The sequence below is a fragment of the Ahaetulla prasina genome, chromosome 13 (genome assembly GCF_028640845.1).
Source record: "Ahaetulla prasina isolate Xishuangbanna chromosome 13, ASM2864084v1, whole genome shotgun sequence".
NCBI classification, from domain to species: Eukaryota; Metazoa; Chordata; class Lepidosauria; order Squamata; family Colubridae; genus Ahaetulla; species Ahaetulla prasina.
In genome coordinates, this window is record NC_080551.1 from 8788344 (window position 1) to 8806938 (window position 18595).

The 18595-nt window shown below is 47.0% G+C and overlaps 1 protein-coding gene across 1 annotated transcript in view; it reads right to left on the bottom strand.

Annotated features, from left to right (window-relative positions):
• The window catches only part of ANKDD1A (ankyrin repeat and death domain containing 1A), a 61682-nt gene that overhangs the window by 29146 nt on the left and 13941 nt on the right, over positions 1–18595 (bottom strand). The window contains exons 6-9 of the mRNA XM_058156271.1: positions 16551–16649; positions 3298–3396; positions 1973–2071; positions 989–1087 (exon numbers count right to left, since the gene is read on the bottom strand). Of these exons, the coding sequence (XP_058012254.1) occupies positions 989–1087; positions 1973–2071; positions 3298–3396; positions 16551–16649 (396 nt within the window). The remainder of the gene's footprint in view (positions 1–988; positions 1088–1972; positions 2072–3297; positions 3397–16550; positions 16650–18595) is intronic.

The following is an 18595-nucleotide window of genomic DNA, read 5'->3' on the forward strand; positions in this document are numbered from 1 at the left end:
TTTGGAGCAGGGGTGAAATGCTACTGGTTCACACTGGTTCCGACGAACCAATAGCAGTGGCAGGTGATGGTTCGGAGAATCGGTAGCGGCGGCAGCACGGTGCTCCGCCCACCTGCCTGGACATTGTTACTTCCTGGTTTTAACCAGGAAGTAATCTGTTTTTTACCCTCTGTGCATGCGCAGAAGGCTTTGCGCATGTGCAGAGGGTCCAAAAATGTTTGTGATGTGTGCGCGAGCGTGAGAAAGGGGGAACAGGCACACAGTGCGCGCACTTCCGAACTGTTAGGGAAGGTAAGTAGATTTCACTCCTGATTTGGAGATATAGCAATAGCAATAGCACTTATTTATATACCGCTTTACAGTGCTTTACAGCCCTCTCTATTTATTTTTTTATTTTTATTTATTTATTTTGTCAAACTCTAAGCAGTTTACTGAGTCAGCCTCTTGCCCCCAACAATCTGAGTCCTCATTTTACCAACCTCGGAAGGATGGAAGGCTGAGTCAAACTTGAGCCGGTCAGGATCAAACTGTTGGCAGTTGGCAGAATTAGCTTGCAATACCGCATTCTAACCACTGTGCCACCACGGCTCCTATGTGATACTTTTTTTTTTTATTTGCATTTATATCCCACCCTTCTCCGAAGACTCAGGGCGGCTTACACTATGTTAACCAATAGTCTTCATCCATTTGTATATTATATACAAAGTCAACTTATTGCCCCCAACAATCTGGGTCCTCATTTTACCTACCTTATAAAGGATGGAAGGCTGAGTCAACCTTGGGCGTGGTGGGACTTGAACCTGCAGTAATTGCAAGCAGCTGTGTTAATAACAGACTGTCTTAGCAGTCTGAGCCACCAGAGGCCCCTTCTGAAGTAACCAGAGGTTACTTCAAAGGGAAACCCAGCTGAACTCAGAGGATGTGCCTGTTCCCACTACTGGGAGCTTTGAAGACACTCGGGTTGCAGCTGATGAAATCAGTCACTTACGTAATTCAGAGCATCTGTCTGGATTCCTGCACCAAGGAGGGTTTTGGCCATGTCTACATAGCCATTCAGTGCAGCATAATGAAGGCAGGTCATTTTTTTCTGGGGGGAAAAAAAGGATCAGGGGGACATCTTTAGGCAACACAAGCTCACAAAAATCGACTACAGCTAGTACTTTACATATGATACAACCATTTATTTAGCGACCGTTCAGAGTTACAAGGCCACTGAAAAAAGTCACTTATGAATGTTTATCATCCTTACGACCATTGTAGCCTCCCCGTGATCACGGGGGTATAGAAATGAAGCAAATAAATAGATAACTCTGCTAAACAACTAATTCCCACAACACTGTCAAACTATTTACTAAGACGGTATTACTATTCTTCTTCTCATCCTTCCTAGCACCTACTTCCTTCTACTTAACGACTATAACCTTGTTGCATGTATCTTTACGATTATATTGTTTTATTTAGTTTCCTAGTATGATTTATGTTGATTGCTTATTTAGTATCCTATGACTATCATTGTGTTGTATCTTATGGCTCTTGATGAATGTATTTTTTTATGTACACTGAGAGCTTATGGACCAAAGACTAATTCCTTGTGTGTCCAATTACACTTGGCCAATAAAGAAGTCTATTCTATTCTATTCTATTCTATTCTATTCTATTCTATTCTATTCTATTCTATTCTTCATTCCAATATTCTATTCTATTCTATTCTATTCTATTCTATTCTATTCTATTCTATTCTATTCTATTCTATTCTATTCTTCATTCCAATATTCTATTCTATTCTATTCTACTCTACTCTACTCTACTCTACTCTACTCTACTCTACTCTACTCTACTCCTATTCCTTTCTATATATTTTATTATATATTCTATTATAATATATATACTGTATAACATTCTATTCTATAAATGAAAAATAAATATTCTTCCTATACCCCTTGACCAAATCTTTCGAATCAACTAACCATACCTGCGTTTGGGCATTGACTTCACAGCCAGCTTCTAGAAGCAGATGGATGCAATCATTGTGTCCTCCCTCAGCAGCTAAATGCAGGGAAGTCATCCCTTCCTGGAAAAAAACAGGAAAAATAAGCCCTGGTTGTCCTTTTCAGGTGCGAGAATTAGTCCTCACACAGTTAGGGAAACACAACATAGTAGCATATCTATGGTCATTGTACGCACAAATGAGAACTGCAAAGCAGCTTTTTCAGGAAGAAGATGGAATTGGTATAAGACAGAAGGAGCACTGGGGCAGTTTTGTTGTTGTTGTTAGTTGCGAAGTCGTGTCTTACCCATCACAACCCCATGGACAATGTTTGTCCAGGCCTTCCCGTCCTCTACTATCCTCTGGAGTCTATTTAAGCTCACACTAACTGCTTCAGTGGCTCCATCCAGCCACCTCATTCTCTGCCATCCCCTTCTTCTTTTGCCCTCAATCTTTCCCAGCATTAGGTTCTTCTCCAGGGAGTCCTTCCTTCTCATTAGGTGGCCAAAGTATTTCAGTTTCATCTTCAGTATCTGGCCTTCTAAAGAGCAGTCGGGGTTGATCTCCTCTAGGACTGACCGGTTTGATCGCCTTGCAGTCCAAGGGACTCGCAGGAGTCTTCTCCAGCACCAGAGTTCAAAGGCTTCAATTCTTCGGCGCTCAGCCTTTCTTATGGTCCAACTTTCACAGCTATCCATTGCAACTGGGAAAACCATCGCCTTGACTATACACACTTTGGCTGGCAGGGTGATGTCTCTACTTTTTAGTAAGCTATCTAGGTTTGCCATAGCTTTCCTCCTCAGGAGCAAACGCCTTTTTAGTTTAGGATTTTAGTTTAAGGGCAGTTTAAGATGATGCAATCTGGAAAGACAACTAAATAGAAGAGAATTTCTGTAGCTCAGGGTTGAGCTGTGAAATTTTGGGTGCTCTCTGAGCTTGGCTGTTTTCTTGAAGATGTTTTGTTACCTCACCAGGTTATATCTTCAGTTGGGTCCTTGGTGCTCTCTGAGCTTGGTTGTTCTCTTGCAAATGTTTCATTACCCAACCAAGTAACATCTTCAGCGCTAGCTCTGGAGAAAACAACCAAGAAAGATCTGCAAGAAAACAAAAAAGCTCAGAGGCCTCCAAGAACTCCCCAAACAACTAAATCAAGGCAAGGGGTCAAGAGAAGGATGACTGTGGCATATACCTGCCTTATGTTATGTAGCCTGCGTTGGCTTTTACCACAATTGAAGAAAAAGACTTGGCATTAAATTTCCATGTTTCCTACTGGGGGGTGGGGGAAACATATTTTTCTGTTTTATACTCACTGCATTCTTGTCATCTAGGTCCACGACGACTTCTAGCAATTTCTGTAATACATCTGCATGTCCGTTCATGGCTGCCAAATGAAGAGCTATGTTCTTCTCCTGCAAACCAATATGACATTCCGCATTAAGTGAGAAGAGTTCTCGTGGGAATCTAGTGGGAGAACAGGTAGAAATGCCCTTCTAACACATTGTTTAGAATTTAGAATAACAGAGTTGGAAGGTACCTTGGAGGTCTTCTAGTCCAACCCCCTGCCTAGGCAGGAAACCTTACACCACTTCAGACAAAGGGTTATCCAACATCTTCTTAAAACCTTCCAGTGTTGGAGCATTTACAACTTCTGGAGGCAAGCTGTTCCATGAATTAATTGTTCTAACTGTCAGGAAATTTCTCCTTCGTTCTAGGTTGCTTCTCTCCTTGATTAGTTTCCACCCGTTGCTTCTTGTTCTACCCTCGGGTGCTTTGGAGAATAGCTTGACTCCCTCTTCTTTGTGGCAGCCCCTGAGATATTCTCAGCAACAAATATTCTCCTTTATTAAAAATCAGAGGAAAGAAGGTATTTCCAATTTCTTTCTGTTGCCTTTTCCCAAACTGGAGTTCTCTTTTTATTTTTCACTTGAGGACTTAACAGTTCTCAAATACTTTTATTAAGATCTCCTTTATGTTCCATCATGGCAGCAATGCTAAATCCCCGAAAGGGCCATTTGATTTTATACAAGTTCTGTTTTTCATGGCTGTGAAAAATAACTGGACATCCAGTTATGAGACGACTGCCACATCCCCCCGGGGAAGTTTTGTATATAGTTACGTGGATTCTATGTACAGGGAGTCCTCGACTTACAACAATTCATTTAGTGACCATTCTAAGTTACAACGGCACTGAAGAAAGGGACCGATGACCATTTTTCACCCTTATGACCATTGCAGCATCACGTGATTTACATTTGGATGCTTGGCCATTGACTCACATTTATGACGGTTGCAGTGTCCCGGGGGTCATGCGATCCCCTTTTGCGCCCTTCCGACAAGCCAAGTCAGTGGGAAGCCAGATTCACTTAACAACCATGCGACTCACGTCACAACTGCAGGGGTTCACTTAACGCCAGGGCCTCTGGTGGCTCAGACTGGTAAGGCAGTCTGTTATTAACAGCAGCTGCTTGCAATTACTGCAGGTTCAAGTCCCACCAGGCCCAAGGTTGACTCAGCCTTCCATCCTTTATAACAGCGGTTCTCAACCTGTGGGTCGGGACCCCATTGGGGGTCGAATGACGATTTGCCAGGGGTCGCCTAAGACCATCGGAAATATGGGAAGTATACTTGCGAGTCGAAGAATCGCGCTCCAGTGGTTGACTCCACAAACCAGCTGCAGGCTCTTCAAATCGTTAGCCGAATTCGGCTTCAGATGCGATGAATTAAAAAAGAGAGAAATCTTTGCTCTGATGTCTCCCTCTCAATCCAGCTGCAATCACTCCCAATCGCTAGCCTAATCTGGCTTCAGGTGCGATAAACTTAATAGGGGAGGAGTCTCTGCTTTAATGGCTCCGTCCTCAAGGCAATCGCAGGCAGTTCAGATCGCTAGCCAATACAGCTTCAGGCGCGATAAATTCAAAATGAAAATAATTTTATGGTTGGGATCGCCAGATTGTGGGGAATTGTATTAAAGGGGTCACAGCAATATAAAGGTTGAGAACCACTGCTTTATAAGGTAGGTAAAATGAGGACCCAGATTGTTGGGGGCAATAAGTTGACTTTGTATATAATATACAAATGGATGAAGACTATTGCTTGACATAGTGTAAGCCGCCCTGAGTCTTCGGAGAAGGGCGGGATATAAATGCAAATTAAAAAAAAAACAACGGTGGCAAGAAAGGTCGTAAAACGGGGCAAAACTCATTTAACAAATGTTTCACATAGGTCGTAACAGGGCACTTGACAAATTTCTCACTTAGCAACCTAAACTTTGCCTGCAATTGTGGTCATAAGTCGAGGACTGCCATATACGTTTGCTTCTCCTTTGTCATGTTGTCCTGCTAAATAAATCAATAAGTATAGCAGGGATTTCTATTGCTTGGAAGCTGAACGGCTCACAAAACGATGACATCCAGGAATAATTCTCTTCCTAGTAGACGTGAACCTGGACTTGGATCAAACTCTGAATGATTGTTTGATTTGTTTATCTCTAATGGTACATCAATCCGCCCTCCTGAAGCAGGGGTGAAATGCTCCCGGATCGGACCGGATCATGCGATCCGGTAGCAATCATAGCTGGTAGTTCGGCAATCTGGTAGCGATGGCGAAGCAAAGCTCCGCCCACCCTCCCGGGTGTCATTACTTCCTGGTTTTAACCAGGAAGTAATGTGTTTTTTACCTTCTGCGCATGCGCAGAAAGTTTTGCGCATGCGCAGAAGGTCTGTGCATGCATGTGACATGCGCGTGAGCACTTCCGAACCGGTAAGAATGGTAAGTAGATTTCACCCGTGTCCTAAAGATTTCATGACTTCTTTAAACACCAGAAACAGAGCTTACACGTCCATTTACACAATTTAGTTGCCTTCTATCACACCAAGCTTCTCCAGGAGGCATATGACATAACTGTTCTGTTTCCCTTCCCCCAATACTCCCAGCAAAGAGTCCGTCAGAGGCCTTCCTTTTTTTTCCCTTTTATTTACATAGATACATGTCCTGGCCACGTCTACCCACGGGCCTGCCAAGTTTCTGGAGATAACGAGGAAATTATAGATAAGGCCAGAATTACTCACGAATATATTCTTCCCTCCATGAAATAGTTAGCTCGCGCCAAATTCATTGCTTTGTCCAAAAACCAGGAAGTCCCGCCTCCTATTTATAGTCGAAGAATCGCGCTCCAGTGGTTGACTCCACAAGCCAGCTGCAGGCTCTTCAAATCGCTAGCCGAATTCGGCTTCAGGCGCGATGAATTAAAAAAGAGAGAAATCTTTGCTCTGATGTCTCCCTCTCAATCCAGCTGCAATCACTCCCAATCGCTAGCCTAATCTGGCTTCAGGCGCCATAAACTTAATAGGGGAGGAGTCTCCGCTTTAATGCCTCCGTCCTCAAGGCAATCGCAAGCAGTTCAGATCGCTAGCCAATACGGCTTCGGGCACGATAAATTCAAAACGAAAATAATTTTATGGTTGGGGTCGCCAGATCGTGGGGAATTGTATTAAAGGGGTCACAGCAATATAAAGGTTGAGAACCACTGCTTTATAAGGTAGGTAAAATGAGGACCCAGATTGTTGGGGGCAATAAGTTGACTTTGTATATAATATATAAATGGATGAAGACTATTGCTTGACATAGTGTAAGCCGCCCTGAGTCTTCGGAGAAGGGCGGGATATAAATGCAAATTAAAAAAACAACAACAGTGGCAAGAAAGGTCGTAAAACGGGGCAAAACTCATTTAAAAATGTTTCACATAGGTCGTAACAGGGCACTTGACAAATTTCTCACTTAGCAACCTAAACTTTGCCTGCAATTGTGGTCATAAGTCGAGGATTGCCATATACATTTGCTTCTCCTTTGTCATGTTCTCCTCAGATGCTAAATAAATCAATAATTAATGGAAGGATTTCTATTGCTTGGAAGCTGAACGGCTCACAAAACGGTGACATCCAGGAATAATTCTCTTCCTAGTAGACGTGAACCTGGACTTGGATCAAACTCTGAATGATTGTTTGATTTGTTTATCTCTAACGTTACCTCAATCCGCCCTCCTGAAGCAGGGGTGAAATGCTCCCGGATCGGACCGGATCGTGTGATCCGCTAGCAATCATGGCCGGTAGTTCGGCAATCTGGTAGCGATGGTGAAGCAAAGCTCCGCCCACCTTCCCGGGTGTCATTACTTCCTGGTTTTAACCAGGAAGTAATGTGTTTTTTACCTTCTGCGCATGCGCAGAAAGTTTTGCGCATGCGCAGAAGGTCTGTGCATGCATGTGACACGCGCGTGAGCACTTCCGAACCGGTAAGAATGGTAAGTAGATTTCACCCGTGTCCTAAAGATTTCATTGTAGACATGACTTCTTTAAACACCAAAAACAGAGCTTACATGTCCATTTACACAATTTATTTGCCTTCTATCACACCAAGCTTCTCCAGGAGGCATATGACATAACTGTTCTGTTTCCCTTCCCCCAATACTCCCAGCAAAGAGTCCGTCAGAGGCCTTCCTTTTTTTTCCCTTTTATTTACATAGATACATGTCCTGGCCACGTCTACCCACGGGCCTGCCAAGTTTCTGGAGATAACGAGGAAATTATAGATAAGGCCAGAATTACTCACGAATATATTCTTCCCTCCATGAAATAGTTAGCTCGCGCCAAATTCATTGCTTTGTCCGAGACAAAAAACCAGGAAGTCCCGCCTCCTATTTATAGTCTCTGCAGATGTCACTGCATGACAATTATGACTTGGCTTTGTCCCAACTCTTCCGCTGCTGCGCACGTCGATCAAGCCTTCGTAATCTTGCGTCCCTCCAAAACTGTTCTTGGGCGTTGCCAAATCAGAAGAAGGCCGGGAGAATCAGGCGTGCCGGCCCCTCCCTTTGAGTGGGTGCCAGGGAGGAGAGGGCTCAAGAGAAACAGGGCTTGCCAGGTCTTCTCCTCATTTTCTGAATCATCCGAGTCCAGGAGTCTGGGTCCAGGAACCTGGGTCACAACACTATCCTCACCGCAGGGCCCTTCCCCGGGCTGACGATCGGGATGCGGTCGGGCTGGGTTCTGCTCATGGAAGGCCTGCACCAGGTCAGGGCATGAACGCCGGAGGCATCTACCCAGGAGAAATCAGTCCCGTATCCCTTCCACGCGATCAAATATTGAAACGACCCTTTAGCCAGCGAGAGTCTCAGACGCTGTGGACTTCAGATTCTCCGACCCGTCCTCGGCGACAGTGACGGGTGCTGTTGGGCACCGAAGGGGACTCGTGTGGCCTCAGGAACCAGAAGGGACCGTGAAAACGGGTGGATCCGCATGGATCGTGGCAGGTCAGTCGGTAGGCTACCGGGTTGATGACTGCCTCGACAGGGAACGGGCCGATGAATCGGTGGTCCAACTTCTTTACCGGGCGGTCGGACGGGAGGTGTTTGGTGAGAGCCACCCGGTCTCCAACTGCCAGCGGGGCGTTGCCCGTCGGGAGCGGTCAGCGGACCGTTGTAGTCCTCCTTTGCCCGATTCAGCTGCTGACGTACCAACTGTTGGACCGCATGCAATTCCGTCAGGAAGGTCTGCGTTCGGGAACAGGAGAGTCCGGTGGTGCCAGAGGGAAGAGCGGATGGTACCCCACATTGGCAAAGAACGGGTCATCTGAGTAGAGGTGTGCTGAGAGTTGTTAAAAGCAAACTCCGCCAGAGACAGGTAGTCGGCCCAGTTGTCCTGTTGCTGGTTGATGAAGCAACGGAGATACTGTTCCAGTATACCGATGACCTTCTCTGTACCCCGTCGGTCTCCGGATGGTGCGATGACGACAGACATACCTGCACCTCCAACGCGCCATCAGGCTCTTCCAGAAGCGGGCTGTGAACTGAACTCCGGTCCGAAACCACCCTGTCCGGTAGACCATGGAGGCGGAAGATGTGCTGCAGAAAGAGGCGGGCGTTTTGCGGCTGTGGGCAGTCCAGCGGCATGGGATGAAGTGTGCCATCTTGGTGAGCATGTCCACCACCACCAGCACCGTGGTGAACCCAGAGGACGGCGGCAGGTCTGTCAGGAAATCCATAGAGATCGCCCCCCAGGGTCTGTCGGGTGTCGGCAAGGGTTGGTGGAGGCCGGGAGGGGCCTCCGTGGTGGTCTTGGCTTGGCGGCACGGTACGCAGGATGTCACGTAGGCATGTATATCATGCCGCACTGGGCCACCAAAAGGTCCGTGTCACCAGGTGGAGGGTCTTGAAGAACCCAAAATGTCCTGCTGCAGGGTTGTCGTGGCACTGGGTCATGACGAGGGCTCGGAGTGGTCCTGTGGGTACATATAATCGCCCCCGAAACTTGAGTAAGTCCTCCTCCAAGGTCCAAGGAGACGTGGGGCCCACCTCCGCTCTCCTTTGCTGCGACCAGGCGTCCTGGCGCTGCGCCTCGCACCTGGGCCCGCAAGTCCACTGGCTCCCGTGCTGCGGCCAAGGCTTCTGCCGGCAGCACTGTCCGTGGAGGAAGGGGTCCTTGGCGCAGAGGTACTCTGGCTTGCGGACAGGGCATCCGCCTCCGGTTGTGACCGCTGGGAATGTAGGTCACGCGGAAGTTGAACCGGCAAAACAACGACCACCGGATCTGCCGCTGGTTCAACTTCCGAGCTGTGGTGAGGTGCTCGAGATTCCGATGGTCCGCTCGACCTCCACCTGATGTCGGGCCCTCCAGATGGTGTCGCCAAGCCTCGAATGCAGCCTTGATAGCCAGCAACTCTTTTCCCAGATAGTGTAGTTGCGCCGGAAGGGTTGAGTTTCCGGAGTAGTAAGCGCGGGAAAAGTGTGCCACCATTCTGCCGGAGCCTGTAGCAGCACCGCCCCAGAGCCACATTGACGCGTCCGCTTCCACCACAAAAGGCCGGAGCGGGTCGGGATGCCTCAGGACGGGTTCCGTGACGAAGGCTTTCTTGAGGGCTGTGAATGCTTCTTGCTGCGGGGACCCCACCGAATGCAACCTTCTTCCTGAGGAGCTGGGTAAGTGGAGCTGTCAGTGTGGCGAAGCCCGGATGAAGGTCCGGTAGTAGTTGGCGGCCCAGCAGGCGCTGAACATCCTTCACCCGACGAGGGCTTCCCAGCTACACAAAGCTTCTACTTTACATGGGTCCATGGCTATGCCCTCGGGCGAGATGATATGCCCGAGGAATTCTATGGAAGTCCGAAGAAGACGATTTCTCCAGCTTCGCATTGAGTTGTTGCTCCGCAAGCGTTGCAGAACCAGACTGACGTGTCGAAGGTGGCTTTCCTGGACCGAGTAAATCAGGATGTCGCCGAGGTAGATAACCACGAACCGATCCAACATGTCTCGGAACACGCTGCTCATGAAGTGCTGAAAACGGCGGGAGCATTGGTCAACCCAAATGGCATGACAGTGTATTCGTAGTGTCCGTATCGGGTGCCGAATGCCGCCTTCCATTCGCCTCCTTCGTATCCGCACCAGGTTGTAGGCCCCCCGGAGATCGAGCTTGGTGAAGATCGTGGCCTCCCGCAACCTTTCCAGTAGCTCCGGGATGAGCGGCAGGGGGTAGCGATTCCGCACCGTAATGGCGTTAGCCGGCGGTAATCACAGCATAGGCGCAAGTCCCTGTCTTCTTCTTCACAAAGAGGACCGGGGCCGAGAGGGGACTTTGAAGGCCGGATGAACCTCGGGCCAGGTTTTTGTCCAGGAAGTCCCTGAGGCGCCAACTCGGCCCGACATGGAATACAGGCGTCCCACAGGCAGTGGTGCGTTGGGCAGAAGGTCCACGGGCAATCGAGGGGCCGATGCGGGGTAGTCGGTCCGCCTCCTTCTCGCTGAACACGCCGGGCGAAGTCCGCCAGCTCAGGAGGCAAGGTGATGGCAGCGGTGGGGACGTTCTGGCCGGCACAGGTGTGGCGGATGTGATCGACGACTGCAGACTCGGGAAAGAGATGGCGTTCGCGACCAGGCCACCTGAGGATCGTGGGTCCGCCAGGCCAACCCAAGGACCAAGGGAAAATGAAGGTCCGCCGTGACATAAAACTGGATCGCCTCCTCATGGTCCCCAATAGCCAGGCGCAAAGGCTGGGTGGCGAATTTAATGGGGCCGGACACCAGTTCTCGCCCATCAATTGTCTCTACCGCATCGGAGGGTCCACCGGAACCACGGGACCGCAAACTGGGTCACAAAGGCCTGGTCCATAAAGTTTGTTGTGGCCCCTGAGTCCACCAGCGCATGCGCCTGGAGCCCGTCCGACTGGTTCCCCAACCATATCCGTGTGTCCAGAATCAGATGCCGAGGGGCCCAGAGTCTACTTCCATAACGTCCAGTGGGGCTTATGCGTGCCCGACCTAGGGTTTCCCGAGGTCGGGCCTGCCCGCTTCCGATTGGTCACGCTGTGATTCGGGACGGCGGCGTGCCCCACTTCGCTTGGGGCAAGAAGCGGGCGTGGCGGGCTCCCACAGTACAGGCACAATCCCCTTGGCGCCCGGTTCCGCCTCCTGGGCTGTTAGGCGAGGTCTGGCCGCCCCAACTCCATGGGCTCTTCCGCAGCGGTTACAAAACGTGGGGCGACCCTGGGTGCTGGTGGTGCAGGAAGTGGGGTGCAGATGTCGACGGAGGGTCCCGGGGTGCGACGGGACGGTCGCCGCTGCAGACGGGCATCGAGGCGGAGACAAGGGCACCAAGTTGTCGAGGGTCCGCGCGCCCACGCGGGCCAGCTCGCCTTGCAATTCCTCTGAGAGTCCCTCCTGAACGCGCCCACCAGCGCTGCATCATTCCAGTCAGAGTCCTGGCACAAAAGACGAAATTCGCGATGTACTCCTGCAGGGGCGTTTCCTTGACGGAGTTCCTTAAGGCGCCTGGTTGCCGTCAGCATTCGAACGGGTCCTCATACATGGTGCGAGGTGCTGCCAAAACGCTGTTGGTCCGCCAGCAGGGGCTGTCCTGGAGCAAGAGGGCGTGGCCCATCGAGCAGCCGAGCCGGAAAGAAGGTTAATCACGAAGGCCACCTTAGCCCGGTCGTCTGGGAAATCCTCTGGCCTCATAGCCATGTAGAGCTGGCACTGTCCCAAGAAGGTCGGGAACATCTCAGGCTGCCCAGAAAACTTATCCGCACGGTTATCGGGCACTTGCGGCGAGGAGGAGGTGGGAGGATGGGGGCTGCAGGCACATTCCTGGCAGCAAGTTGGCCTGCCAAGTGAGCCACTTGCTGCTGGAGCTGTTGATTAGCCGCTGTAGCTGCTCTAACTGCTGCTGTACCTGCTGCTGATCCATCTTTGGTGGAAGATGTTTTAGTCAGGTCTTGGACAAAATGTTCTGTTTCCTTCCCCAATACTCCCAGCAAAGAGTCCGTCAGAGGCCTTCCTTTTTTCCTTTTATTTACATAGATACATGTCCTGGCCACGCCTACCCACGGGCCTGCCAAGTTTCTGGAGATAACGAGGAAATTATAGATAAGGCCAGAATTACTCACGAATATATTCTTCCCTCCATGAAATAGTTAGCTCGCGCCAAATTCATTGCTTTGTCCGAGACAAAAAACCAGGAAGTCCCGCCTCCTATTTATAGTCTCTGCAGATGTCACTGCATGACAATTATGACTTGGCTTTGTCCCAACTCTTCCGCTGCTGCGCACGTCGATCAAGCCTTCGTAATCTTGCGTCCCTCCAAAACTGTTCTTGGGCGTTGCCAAATCAGAAGAAGGCCCGGAGAATCAGGCCTGGCCCCTCCCCTCCCTTTGAGTGGGTGCCAGGGAGGGAGAGGGCTCAAGAGAAACAGGGCTTGCCAGGTCTTCTCCCTCATTTTCTGAATCATCCGAGTCCAGGAGTCTGGGTCCAGGAACCTGGGTCACAACAATAACAATACCATTTCTAAACTTTATAATTCAATAAAACTGGCTGCCGCTAACATAGATGAACCACAGTTCCTTACTTGTATTGTTCTGGTGGTTAAAGTTTAAGCCACCCAAAGTCATTTGCAGATGTATGGATTCTATATTAAATAAGGCAAATAAATATAAGTGAGCCACTTTGGTCTTGTGATTGAGACACCAGCCTAGAAAATGGGAGACGGTGAGTTCTAATCTCCCACCTTTTGGACAAAGTTAGTTGGGTGATTTGGGACCAGTCATCCTTTCTCTGCCTTAAGGTACACCACTATCAAAAAAAGTTGCCAAGAAAACTGCAGGGACATATCCAGATAGGAATCAACACTGACTCAAAGATATCCTCCAAAAGTAAATAAATAAATATATCACATCCAGGACATAAACTGTTTCAACTCCTACCCTCAAAACGACGCTATAGAGCACTGCACACCAGAATAACAAGACACAAGAACAGTTTTTTCCAGAAGGCCATTACTCTGCTAAACAAATAATTCCCTCAACACTGTCAAACTATTTACTGAATCTGCACTACTATTAATCTTCTCATCGTTCCCATCACCAATCTCTTTCCACTTATGACTGTAACTTTGTTGCTGGCAATCCTTATGATTTATATTGATATATTCACAACTTCTGAAGGCAAGTCGTTCCACTTATTAATTGTTCTAACTGTCAGGAAATTTCTCCTTAGTTCTAAGTTGCTTCTTTCTTTGATCAGTTTCCACCCATTGCTTCTTGTTCTACCCTCAGGTGCTTTGGAGAACAGCCCGACTCCCTCTTCTTTGTGGCAACCCCTGAGATATTGGAACACAGCTATCATGTCTCCCCTAGTCCTTCTTTTTATTAAACTAGACATACCCAGCTCCTGCAACCGTTCTTCATATGTTTTAGCCTCCAGTCCCCTAATCATCTTTGTTGCTCTTCTCTGCACTCTTTCTAGAGTCTCAACATCTTTTTTACATCATGGCGACCAAAACTGGATGCAATATTCCAACTGTGGCCTTACCAAGGCATTATAAAGTGGTACTAACACTTCACGTGATCTTGATTCTATCCCTCTGTTTATGCAGCCCAGAACTGTGTTGGCTTTTTTAGCAGCTGCTGCACACTGCTGGCTCATATCTAAATGGTTATCCACTAGGACTCCAAGATCCCTCTCACAGGTACTACTATTGAGCAAGGTACCACATATATGGTACTGGTGCATTTTGTTTTTTTGGCCTAAATGTAGAACCTTACTTTTTTCACTGTTGAATTTCATTTTGTTAGATAGCGCCCAATGTTCAAGTCTGTCAAGATCTTTCTGTAACTTGAGCCTATCTTCTGGAGTGTTGGCTATTCCTGCCAGCTTGGTGTCATCTGCAAATTTGATGAATTTCCCCTCGTCCAAGTCATTGATGAAGATGTTGAAGAGTACTGGGCCTAAAACAGAGCCTTGAGGTACTCCACTGCATACTTCCCTCCATGTGGATGTAGTTCCGTTGAGGACTACATGTTGAGTGCGGTTGGTCAGCCAGTTACGAATCTATCTGGTGGTGGTGCTGTCTAACCCACATTTTTCTACTTTATCTAGTAGTAGGTTATGGTCTACTTTATCAAATGCTTTACTGAAGTCCAAGTAAATTATATCGACAGCATTCCTCTGGTCTACTAATTTTGTCATTTTGTCAAAGAATGCGATAAGATTAGTCTGGCATGATCTGTTTTTGACAAACCCATGTTGGCTTTTGGTTATTACTTTGTTTGCTTCTAGGTGTTCGGTGATTCGTTGCTTGATTATATTGACCATCATTTGTGTTGTAAATGTTGTACCTTGATGAACGTATCTTTTCTTTTATGTACACTGAGAGCATATGCACCAAGACAAATTCCTTGTGTGTCCAATCACACTTAGCCAATAAAAAATTCTATTCTATTCTATTCTATTCTATTCTATTCTATTCTATTCTATTCTATTCTATTCTATTCTATTCTATTCTATATGTTTTTGTAGATTTTCATGGGTATAGGTGTGCAAGTCTTGGCGTATTCGGGTCTTTTCCCGCGTAAGGTTGAGAGTATCTTGGTGATGTTTCAATGAGGTCCCATTCGTCATCTTCAGGCTGGTGCTTTCGGCTTCATGCTTGTGCAAGCAAAGCGTGGTCAGAGCTGCCGTCTACGTGCCGAGCACGCTTTGCTTGCAGAAGCACGAAGCCGAAAGCACCAGCCTGAAGATGACGAATGGGACCTCGTTGAAACATCACCAAGATACTCTCAACCTTACACGGAAAAGACCCAATACTCTAAGACATATATATATATATATATATATATATATATATATATATATATATATATATATATATATATATATATATATATATATATACATACATACATACATACATACATACATACATACATACATACATACATACATACATACACACACACACACACACAATAAATCAATGGCTGTGTATCTATGGAGATTTTCAGTCTTTCAGGTCATGGTTGTCCCAAAGGTCCTTTTTCAAAAGGCAACTGGACTTTCTTTTGTTTTTCCTTCTCATCCAAGAAGCTTCATCAGTTCTAGCAGATGGAAGGCTTGTAGTTGTTAGTCAGTTAGAAATAAGCCTTCCATTTCCTCCACCAACCCTGCCAGGAAGCTTCTTGAATGAGAAGCGAAACCTCCTCAAGGAAGAATATAGAAAGTAAGTCCAGGATTACCTTTTGGAAAAGCACCTTTGAGCCAATTGAAGGGAACATCGGCATTTGGAGATGTGAGAGATTATGAGGAATAAGAAAGTGTTCTGCACATTTTTGAATTAAAATGAGGTGTTTTTTTTTATTTGCATTTATATCCCGCCTTTCTCCGAAGACTCAGGGCGGCTTACACTATGTCAAGCAATAGTTTTCATCCATTTGTATATTTATATACAAAGTCAACTTATTGCCCCCAACAACCTGGGTCCTCATTTTACCTACCTTATAAAGGATGGAAGGCTGAGTCAACCTTGGGCCTGCTGGGGCTTGAACCTGCAGTAATTGCAAGCAGCTGCTGTTAATAACAGACTGCATTAGTCTGTTGAGCCACCAGAGGTTGGTGCAATCTCAAAGGCTTTCATGAAACATTTTACTTTATGGTTCGAGGGAAATCGATTGAATCCGAAGACCTCCTCCAAGGTCCCTTCCAAGCAGTGGTGGGGTGCTGGGGGTTCGGGAGAACCTCTAGCTAAGATTTTGTGCAGTTTGGAGAACCCCAAAATCCCACTTCTGGCTGGCCCCGCCCACCCTGCCCTGCCCTTCCCAGGAGTCTCCACGCGACCCGTTTTGGATGCAGGCAAGTGCCGGGCGTGCACAGAGGCTCAGGGACGGCGAAAAACGGGCCTAGCGGAAGTTTGAGAAGGCTGAAAACGGGCTTGTTTCCGGCCTCCAGAGCCTGGGGAGGCTGTTTTTGCCCTCCTGGAGGCTTGAGGAAAGCATACAGAGCCCGGGGAGGACAACCACCCACCCCCACATGGTGCAGGAGGCTGACTAGACCACGCCCACAATGGCCACGCCCACCCAGCAACCAGGCAGAGAACTCCTTGCTAAAATTTTTGAAGCCTGCCCCTGCTTTCAAACCTGGTTTTCTGTTAATTGTGGAGCGCATAATCGACGTTTATGAGAAAAATAGAAAGCTGGAGGATCCAGAAGATTCCTAGATCTTTGGCAAGACAATCCCCAACTCTTTTTGCTAACCTTGTCTTTGATGCTGTGAGATGAGCCCAGGCCCAGCAGAAACTCCACCACTTCCAGCTGCCCCTTCTCTGCAGCCAGATGAAGGGCTGTCCTGCCCATCTTCAAGGAGAGAAAGAGAGGCGGGGTGGGTGGGTGGGAAGAGGGATGGGGGTGGGGGAGAAGAGAAAAACCAGACTGTGATCATTGCTTATACAGGTAGTCCTCGACTTATGACCACAACTGAGCCCAAAATGTACGTCGCTAAGTGAGACCATGTGTTAAATGAGATTTGCCCCATTTTGCAACTTTTCTTGCCACAGTTGTTAAGCAAGTCACTGCTTAGCAACAACCCTGCTGTTGTTAAGTTATCAACACGGTTGTTAAGCGAATCTGGCTTCCCCATTGATTTTGCGTGTCGGAAGATCGCAAAAGCTGATCACATGACACACATACACACCCTGGGACAATGCGACCGTCATAAATATGAACCAGTTGCCAAGCCTCTGAATTTTGATCATGTGACCATGGGGATGCAGCCACGGTCGTATGTGTGAAAAACAGTCAGTGCTGTTGTAACTTTGAATGGTCACTAAAAAAGCCTCTTGTATTATCTGTATTTAATGTTCATGTCAATGAAAGACGATAAAACGGGCTTGAAGGAATTTTGCTCCAAGCAAAATATTAGCGACCGATTCAAAGCTGATTGTTTTGTTTTAGCTTTGGTTCTGGATAACAGTGGAATGTCTTCTCTTCAGAAATCGTGGATGCTCCATCATCGGAGATTTTTAAGAAGAGACTAAACCATTTGAAATGGTATTGGTTCTCCTGCTTGAGCAGGGGGCTGGACTAGAAGACCTCCAAGGTCCCTTCCAATTCCTTTTCTATTTTCTATTATTTTCTATTATTTTCTATTTTCTATTTCTTTTCTATTTTCTATTTTCTGTTTCTTTTCCATTTCCCATTTTCTATTTATTTTCTATTTTCTATTCTGTTCTACTCTATTGATAAGAGAGGAAAAATTGGACCGGTAGTTTTCAAACTTTCTAGCCTCAGAGATCCTTTCCACATTGGGAAATTAAAACCTCGAGGTGTCTGCCATGATAGCCAGTATATCACAACACTGAGATTTTTGAAAATATTTACAGACTCCTCGCATCCAGGACATAAACTGTTTCAACTCCTACCCTCAAAACGACGCTTTAGAGCACTGCACACCAGAACAACTAGACACAAGAACAGTTTTTTCCCGAAGGCCATCACTCTGCTAAACAAATAATTCCATCAACACTGTCAAACTATTTACTGAATCTGCACTACTATTAATCTTCTCATCGTTCCCATCACCAATCTCTTTCCATTTATGACTGTATGACTATAACTTGTTGCTGGCAATCCTTATGATTTATATTGATATATTGACCATCAATTGTGTTGTAAATGTTGTACCTTGATGAACGTATCTTTTTTTTTTTATGTACACTGAGAGCATATGCACCAAGACAAATTCCTTGTGTGTCCAATCACACTTGGCCAATAAAAATTCTATTCTATTCTATTCTATTCTATTCTATTCTATTCTATTCTATTCTATTCTATTCTATTTAGTTGCAAGATTGAATGTTTTTGTTAAAATGACCAGATCAGCATTACACCATGATGGTGCAAACATTGTTCTTTCTGTACTTGTGTTGTATATCATGATGCATACACAAAGAGGCTGCATCTTAACGGTCATGGCCGCAATTTGTTTGGCAACTGCCCATTCCACGTAGATGCAACCAGAGGTGGGTTTCAGCAGGTTCTGACCAGTTCTGGAGAACTGGTAGTGGAAATTTTGAGTAGTTCGGAGAACCGTTAGTAAAAATTCTGACTGGCCCCACCCCCACTATTCTCTGCCTCCTGAGTCCCAGCTAATCAGCAGGAAATGGAGATTTTACAGTATCCTTCCCCTGCCACGCCCACCAAGCCACACCCACAGAACCGGTAGTAAAAACTTTTGAAACCCACCACTGGATGCAACTATGGCAAAACATTCCTGGGGAACTCTTTCGGGCCCGCTATCAGTT